The 9,582-nt window shown below is 29.7% G+C and overlaps 1 protein-coding gene and 1 long non-coding RNA gene across 2 annotated transcripts; one reads left to right on the plus strand and one right to left on the minus strand.

The window, feature by feature from the left end:
* The first annotated feature begins 1,818 nt into the window (after nucleotides 1-1,818).
* On the plus strand, nucleotides 1,819-3,123 carry LOC136973020 (uncharacterized protein F54H12.2-like). The gene has a single exon (XM_067267707.1). It carries the CDS (start codon nucleotides 1,819-1,821, stop codon nucleotides 3,121-3,123), a length of 1,305 nt encoding a protein of 434 aa, XP_067123808.1.
* Nucleotides 3,124-3,621: 498 nt separating this feature from the next.
* On the minus strand, nucleotides 3,622-4,708 carry LOC136973048 (uncharacterized). Its single transcript, XR_010880433.1, has 2 exons — nucleotides 3,786-4,708; nucleotides 3,622-3,712 (listed from the first exon to the last, which is right to left on the minus strand). It is a non-coding gene; the product is annotated as an uncharacterized lncRNA (long non-coding RNA).
* Nucleotides 4,709-9,582: the final 4,874 nt, after the last annotated feature.

The raw sequence follows: 9,582 nt of genomic DNA on the forward strand, positions 1-9,582 counted from the left end.
TGATTTTCGAAAAGTTGTATGGTATAAAAGGAGGAAATACGTTTAAATTTAATATTGGTGAGTTTGTTCGAATTTCGAAAATACGTAAAACATTTAGTCGAGGATACCTACCCGGTTGGACTAAGGAAATATTTATTATTCATGATCGTTTTCCATCTCATCCTCCAACATATATATTAAAGGATTTAAATAACGAGATTTTGGAAGGACGATTTTATACAGAAGAATTACAGAAGGTAACAAAATGATGCAATCAGACTTTTTTGTGACTCTGACAAGCAATGCCAGCATGAAGTTATTCCCTGAAAATAACCAATCTCATTTCACCGTGAAAATGAGTCCGCCTATTGATTTACATGGAAAATGGGTGGTTGGTTTGACAGAAGTTATTATTCCTAGAAATTGGTTTAATATATCTAATCATAATAATGATTATACTATTACTAGACATAAGATTAGGAGAGAAAAAATAGAAGATAAAACATATGTGATTCCATTAACTACAGCTAAAGAAAATGAAGGAGAGACTCTTTTCGATTGGATAAACAAGAATATAGTTTCATTAACAGGGTCTAACACGGCAGAATTCGTTTTAGACAAGAATTATAAAGACATAAAAATAAATTTGAAAGAAGGATTTGAGCTGCATATTACGAAAAAAAATGCTCACAAATTACTTTATTTATTAAATTTTCCGCTGAAAGAAATTATATTTAAACAAGGCACTTCAAATTTAATATTGCGAGCGGAGTCAGGGGAATATATATCAAATTCTAAATTTTATAAAGATCAATTTATACTTTTAATAGAAAGAAATAAAAAAGTTGTCGAGGAAATTGATGTAGAGGAAAAAATTTTTATTCCTATTGGACTTTATTCATCTGCAGAAAAATTTTTAGGGATTTTTAAATATACTAAATTAGCATTACTACCTAATAACAAAATCATTTTAAAAGTTCCTAAAAATATAACGATTGAATTTGGAAACGAATTAAAAGATTTGTTAGGGTTTAAAACACACAAATTTTCTGAGGGTGAATATGTGAGCGACTATCCAATCGAATTGTCTGCAGGAATTTCAGAAATTTTTATTTATTCAAATATTGTTGCTTCTCATCGTGTTGGAGATATATCTGCTCCTCTTTTAAGGGTTATACCTGTGATGGGGGAGAAGACCGATCAAATAGTTAGAGTTTACCAGTCCCCTCTATACTTTCCATTAACCCGTAATTATATTGATACAATTGAAATTGAGCTGCGAACTGCTAACGGGAAAGAAATCATCTTTTTTGGGGGAAAAACATTATTAGTTTTATCTTTTAAACAGATATAAATATCGTTATATTTTATTTATTAACGTTAGTTCGTCTTTGAGAAGTAGAAAATGAAGCTCGATCCTAAGGATTGTATAAATTATTACTGCAATCAGGCAGGAGGAACGATATGGAAACACGATTTTCCTTTTACACAACAATTTGGAAGAGGGAATTATTTCGCTGGACCGCAAATACAGAGGGGATATGGATTTTTCACGAATCTGTTTCGAAAATCTATTCCCCTAATTTCTAAAGTGGGGAAGTATCTGGGTAGCAAGGCTTTAAAATTTGCATCAAATGTAGGATCGGATGTAATTGGAGGGAAGTCGTTTAAAGAATCTACAAAGTCTCGTTTTAAAGATGTGGGATCTGAAATTAAGCAAGATATACTTAAAAAAGTCCAGACAGGATCAGGTATAAAAAGAAAACGAGGAAAAAGATTAATTCAGTCACAAAAGAAGAAGAAGAAGCGAAAACTTAACGATATTTTTGCTGATTAGAAATGGATCCTCATTCGTGTGGTTGTCTCAAATCAGAATTGGACCTATTTAATACTGTTTCGACTCAACTAGCAATTGAGAATACTTACGAAGTTATTGCTCATCCAGTAGCCACCATATCGGATAGCAGAGCACCTATTGAGTTTCTGATATCAGGATCGGGTGAGCATTATATGGATCTACATTCAATTTATTTATGCATTCAAGCAAAAATTCTAAAGAAGGATGGATCGAATCTAAGTTCTGAAGACAAAGTCACACCTGTTAATTATTTTTTAAATAGTATGTTTTCACAGTGTACGATGTTTTTAAATGATAAACAGATTAGCGCTCATGTTAATTACCCATATAAAAGTATATTAGAGGCCTTACTATTTAATTCGAAAGAAATGCAAGAAACTTTTTTAACAACCGCATTATTTTTTAAAGATACTGCAGGACAAATGGATTCGATAAATCCCTTAGATGAAAATAACACTAACCATGGATTAGTTAAAAGATTTAACATTAGCAAAGAAAGTAGAATAATAGATTTAATGGGGCGGCTTCATATCGATTTAGCAAATCAGCCAAAGCTTTTAATAAACAATGTGGACCTGAGGGTGAAATTGGAGAGATCTAAAGAAAATTTTGCACTAATGGCAAATAACGATGAGTATAAAATCATTATTAAAAATGCATCGTTGAAAATTAATAAAGTAGATGTCAGTTCATCAGTTCAAATTGGGATAGAAAAAGCCTTACAAACCGGTATAATAAAAATGCCATTTCGTAGAACTGATGTTAAAGTTTTTACTTTAACGAGTGGAATTCAGTCTACAAGTATTTCGAATGTAGTTATAGGTCAGCTACCCTACAGAATAACTCTGGGATTAGTTTCCAACTCAGCATTTAACGGAAATGTAAAGCGTAATCCTTTTAATTTTAAAAATTATAATTTAAATTATATATGTTTATCAAAAGACAATCAGATGGTTCCCGCTAAACCATACTGTCCGGACTATAGCAATAAAATTTATGCAAGAAATTTTATCTCCTTATTTGAAGATACTGGATGTATTCACCATCACAGATCTACAAATATATCTTATGATGAATATAAAGATGGCTATGCTCTATATTGTTTTGACCTCACCCCTGATAAATCAGGATCTGAGGGTCATATAAGCGTGAACCAGCTGGGAAACATTGCTATTGAACTAAAGTTCTCAAAGGCGATACAAGAAACGGTAAATGTTATTTGTTTGTTGGAATATAATAATACTTTAGAAATTGATCATTCACGAACTGTATTCACCGATTATTAATGAATACCGTTACTTTATGGAGATTAGCAGCGAGCGATCCGAAAATAAAAAGAAATTTTGGGGGAGTGTTTGCATCAGACGATCTCCCGTTTCGAGTTGGTAATAAGCAATCATTTATAATTAATTTAGATGAAAGAAATAAGCGAGGAAGCCATTGGGTATCAGTATTTTTTACGAAAGATAAAAATTCTTGCATTTATTACGACAGTTATGGATTAAAACCGAGGAAAGCAAATATCATCAGATTTATAAAACGAAATTCAAAAAAATATTGTTGGAATAATATTATTCACCAAAGTTTGTTTTCCTTAAACTGCGGTTATTTTTGCTTATATTTTTTATATAAAATTAATAGAAATCTATGTTTATCAGAATTACATGTAACGGATAAATTTTATAACGATGAATTTGTTAAAAAGTTTGTTAAAAATAATTTTCATTTGTCAAAACCGATTGTAACAACTAATAATCAATGTTGTAATTCAATAAAAAAATCTATTTAAAATATAAAATTGTGTTTTTATTTACAAAATTTACATTCATGTTTTTCTTCAATGCAGGAAGGGTTTTCAGAATACATCCGATAATTCTATGTAAAAGTAAAAATATATTTAATATTTTCAAAATGAGGTAATATTTAAAACAAAATAATATATTTTTACCTGTTTTCATATAATGCTTATATGAAAAGACATTACACAAGCCGCAATGGTGTTGGAAATCCCAATGATAGGGACACAGTATTTTAATTTCGGAAGATTTTGGAACTCCGAATTTTTCCACATCTAGCGATTTAATGGCGGTATTACAGATATCATTTGCTCTACGAATTAAAAGTTTTTCTATTTCCCCCCCTTTAAAAAAAATAAATCCATATTTTTGAAATAAATTTTTAAAAGTAAAAACAATATCATCATGATGAATCCATTCATCATTTTCAGGCTTATACGATAAATATAATTTATGTAATCTATTACAGAATCTAACAGTTTTTTTATCGGATAAAGTTAATTTATCCCACCGTATTTCAGGGTGGAAAAAATTAATAACTCCAAAATCCTCCGAATTAAAACCTGTATACCCCATCTGTCGTATTAAATATCCGTTGTATGGGTGTAAACATGCTTCATTTTTAAATCTGAATCCCTGGCAATCTAGTATAACCCCGGGCTTATCTAAAATAGTAAAATTAATTTTATATATAGATTATTATAGCTAGGACTACTACTAAACATATTTTTTTAAAAAAAAAACTTACTATCCATTTTTGCTTGAGTCCACTCATTGATACTCATGTTTCTCCAGTGGTTGCTACCGTGATTTTTCTCTAAAAGCTAGTGAATGTCTGTCGAGTATTTATAGAAAAAAGATTACTTCCGTGTTTCTTACCCAGGGGTAGGGGATTTCTCCCTCACCCATCAACTTGACAACCCTGATAAAAACTTCCGCATTCAGGTTGACCTGTGAGAATAGCTAGAGGATTTTCTCATCCAGCTTAATATACTGGTGATTTATGATTTTAGCTTTAGTTTATATGACATCATCAATACAAAAATTGAATTCTTAAATTTTAATATAGACATCTACCAAACTGACTCATACAAAATATGGTTTTTATCCGAAACAACTTTAAAGCATATGATAGGAAGTTGATTAACTCAGCTATGATGTTATATAATTCCTCCATTAATATTTTTTATGATGATTCCACAGGAGAGTGTAATAAAAATTTTAAAATAAATTTTTGATTGAGAACACAGTTTATTTAACAGAAAAATTCTACATTCAATTTTTAATGAATACAAATTACAAAAAAGTTTTTGTATGTAAAGATCATGTTAAAATGATTCCACAGGAGAGTGTAATAAAAATTTTAAAATAAATTTTTGATTGAGAACACAGTTTATTTAACAGAAAAATTCTACATTCAATTTTTAATGAATACAAATTACAAAAAAGTTTTTGTATGTAAAGATCATGTTAAAATGATTCCACAGGAGAGTGTAATAAAAATTTTAAAATAAATTTTTGATTGAGAACACAGTTTATTTAACAGAAAAATTCTACATTCAATTTTTAATGAATACAAATTACAGGATGAATTATTACAAAACATGACACATTTTTCTAAATATAAAATATTGTACTCCACATTACCAGGTATAAAATGCATTAAAACAGATCTAATCACCAGTTATAAAATTACTACTAAAATCAAATTAAATAAAAATTCTAAAATGTATTTAAAAATAAAGTATCTGTCTGTGCCGAGTAAAATTCTGATTAAGCAGTATCGTATTACACCATGTGATTACATCTTTTTTAAAAGTGGTAATTTAAATATAGAATACCACGAGTTACAATTCATACCATTAAAAAATAATTTGTAAAATCATGTGTAATAAACATAAAACTAAAACACGCGAATAGATTGTTAGACTACACTCGGTAAGTAAAATGAATACTGGTATCACTAAGCAAAGCTACATTAAATAATAGAGTTTAAATGAGATGATGAATGATGCCATTGACACTTTTGTTCTCATGAAGATACTATGCTGAAATGATTTAATTCCTTGATGTGTTTTTTATGAGGGGGTTCTAGTTCCTCTGTCTTTTTGTAGAAGGAGCTTCATCCTCAGAAGAACTAGACCCCTCATTGTCCGATGATGATGATGATGATGATGATGATGATGATGATGATGATGATGATGATGACGACGACGACGAGGATGATGATGATGATGACGACGAGGATGATGATGACGAGGATGTCGATGGTGGTGATTCTAGAGGAGAGTGTGGGCCCTCCCCGATATTATATAAAGATACAGAGTCCACCTCTTCCAGCTGAGGTGCGATGGCTCTAATTATCCCTCTTTCACTCCTACCCGTTAGAGCCACCCACCTCTGCTGGGCTAAATATCTATCGTGGACCCTGTATGGGATGTAAGCACCCTGCGGCATCACAGCCATGATTAGAGTGGTGCTTTTATTCTTATCATAATTCTTCACTCCTCTAATCATGGCTCTATATGCCGCAGCTGCACTCTCCTCACTCACCTCGACACAACTTTCCTCGTTATTTTCCATGCTATATTTAAAAATATTATATTATACTCTTCAGAAGGTTTTTGTTTTCATCATGTTAGCAGTTAGTATAACAATAGGGGGATTATTAAAAAAGTTCGTAAATTTAGGATAGATAGTTTGTTTTAAGCTTGATGACTGCAACTCTTGAAGGTTAATAACCTAACCAGGAAAACACACAAACACTCCCAATGACCTAGGGTCGATGACACTTCCTCATAGCTATTAAGAAGCGTTACCTTCGAAGACAGATATGTCCTAATTTAGTTTCAACCGTTACCTTCAAAGACGGATGTGCCCTAATTTACTTGCATGCGTCACCTCAAACACGAGTGTAGGCCACTAACAGGGGATAAAAAGGGAGCAATTTTTCCTAAAAACTTCACTCATCGATTCTTCACCTAGTGATTCTTCTACTCGTTATTTCTTCTAGTGCTAAAGAAAAAATGTCGTCGGACGGAGGTACGTAATTCTATTTTAGTAATAATATCACTCATCTTAATTTAAATTATATATTTTTATAAACTAATTCTAGAATTTGACTTTGATTTCGAAAAGAAGACAAGTAAGAAGAGAACTTCAAAAACAAAAACTGGGGAGACTACCGAAAAAAAACAGAGATTTGATTTGGATTTAACTGAGGAGAAAAGTAAGCAACCAAAAATTCCTGACTTTAAAGTTAAAATTAGCGATTCGGAGAGAATTGAGATACAGGAGTTTAAGGCAAATTTTTATGTGTGTCTAAGCAAATCCAGAGGGTCATACCCTCCCAACAAATATAATATCAAGGTGACTGACTTCAAGAAGTATAAACAAGCATTTAACGCCATACAAGAACATTTGGATGAGTACAGTAAAATTTAAAGTTCTAGTTTTAATACTATGTTTTAAGTGTATAACGGTTTTTAGTATATAAAATTTATTAAGAACAACAGTGTTCAATTAATACTAAGTATATAATATTATATTTTAAGTGTATAAAATTTATTCTATGGTAATATGGCTTTCACATTTGCATTAAGAACAACAGTGTTCAATTAATACTATGTTAAGTATATAATATTATATTTTAAGTGTATAAAATTTATTCTATGGTAATATGGCTTTTACATTTGCATTAAGAAAAACAGCGTTCAAAGGTTATGTGAGAAGTTATAGAGCATTTATCTCTAATTATAGCGATCCGAGTATTTTACTTGAAAATATTAGAGGTACTATTTATAGTATTTTAACTAATAATGATTTAATTTCGAGAATGAAATTTTTATTAAATTTAAAGATAAGATTTATAAAATATTTGGAGGATGAGATTATTACTCAAGACATATTTTTCTCCAGTCGGGTAGAACATATTTTATCTCAATATATGATCAATGAAAGGTTAACAAATGCTTTCGACACAATTTTAAACTTCATTGATCAGTTTATTAAAAATGGGTCTGGGTGGATTATTAAAGAAATTATATTTGTGGATATTCATTTAGGAATTTATAAGGCTGAGAATGGGGGGTGTGCAGGGGTCATCCTACCCAAACGTCTATCAAATAAGCATTGTTTGTTGAATATTAAATGTAGTGATAATTACTGTTTTTTATACTGTATAATTGCTAGTTTGTATCCAAATACTAATAACAAAAATTCAATTTATTCGTATAGGAAATTTTTGAAATATTTAAATACAAATACTCTAAAATTTCCAGTAAATATTAAAAATATCCCTTCATTCGAAAAAAATAATTGTTTGAAAATTCAAGTATTCGGATACGAAAAAGAAATAATTTACCCTATTTATATAAGTAAATATCAATTTGAAAAAGAAATTAATTTGTTATTATATAAATCCCATTATTTTCTAATTAGAAACTTTAACAGACTATTGTCTGAAAAATCAGGGATTAGAAAATTCTGTCCCCGCTGTCTAATAGGCTTCCAGAGAAGCCATACCTTAAACGAGCACATAAAATTATGCTCTAATTATAAATATCAAAAAGTTTCTACTCCGACTGGAGAAAAGGCGATTGCTAAATTTAGTAATTATGAAAAGCAATTATATCATCCTGTAGTGATTTTTGCAGATTTTGAATCAATTCTAGAGGAAGTTCACGTAGATGCTGTAAATCTAAATTCTAGTTTTACTAAAACTATTCAGATTCATAAACCTATATGTTATTCTATTGTTATTATTGAAAATGATGATACTTTATTATATTGTAATTTTTATTGTGGTAAAGATCCTATTAAGCATTTTTTATTTGATATTCAGAATCAATTAAATATTTTATTAGATAAAATAAATACTTATGTAGAAATGAATATAGATACTATTCCCGATAATTATGAACATCAGTGTCATATATGTGAGGAGGGGTTTAATAATGATGATATCAGAGTAAGAGACCACGATCACCTGACAGGGAAATTTCGGGGAATGTCCCATAATCACTGCAATTTGAATTATAGATTCAAAAAATTTATTCCCATTATACTACATAATTTTACAGGTTATGACTCTCATCTGATTTTCAAAAATATCCCCCCAAAACTATTTTCGAGAATTCAGATTATTCCTGTAAATTCAGAAAAATTTACAACGTTTACTCTAGATCATTTTAAATTCATTGATAGTTATCAATTTTTAAATTCCTCGCTAGATAGATTAACAGAAAATTTAAAAAATGCAAATTATAATTTTCCTATTTTTAATCAATTTTTCTATAACAACAAAAATAAAAATTTGTTAAAAAGAAAAGGAATTTTTCCCTATTCTTATTTTAAAAACGAGGATATTTTATACGAGAGATGTTTACCCCCAAAAAAATATTTTTATAATGAATTATCTGGAGAAAATATTAGTGATGATGATTACCAGCATGCAAAATTAGTTTGGGAAAAATTTCATTGTAAAAATTTTAAGGATTATTTAAAATTATATCAATATGTTGACACTTTATTATTAGCTGATATATTCCAAAATTTTAGAAAATTAAGTTTAAAGTATTATAATTTAGATCCAGTATATTTCATAACAGCTCCAGACCTAACTTGGAATTGCGGGTTAAAAATGACAAAAATCGAGCTAGAATTATTTCGAGATATTAATATGTATCTTTTTATTGAGGGGGGGATGAGAGGGGGGCTATGTCTCTGCGGAAAACGATTTGCTAAAGCTAATAACCCTCTAATTCCAAAAACCTATGATAAAAATCAACCACATAACTATATCATTTCGATAGATGCTAATAATCTCTATGGATTTGTAATGAGTTCTTATTTACCTGTAAATAATTTCAGATGGTTATCTGAGGATGAGATAAATGCTTTAGACATTCGTAATATCCCCGATAGAAATGATATAGGCTATATTTTAGA

Source organism: Centruroides vittatus, unplaced genomic scaffold (assembly GCF_030686945.1).
Source record: "Centruroides vittatus isolate TY-2023 unplaced genomic scaffold, ASM3068694v2 contig_3077, whole genome shotgun sequence".
In the NCBI taxonomy this organism is placed as follows: Eukaryota; Metazoa; Arthropoda; class Arachnida; order Scorpiones; family Buthidae; genus Centruroides; species Centruroides vittatus.

Bases quoted from the DNA above. Each gene is read 5' to 3' on its own strand.
- LOC136973020 (XM_067267707.1), top strand. From the start codon at position 1,819: ATGGATCCTCATTCGTGTGGTTGTCTCAAATCAGAATTGGACCTATTT.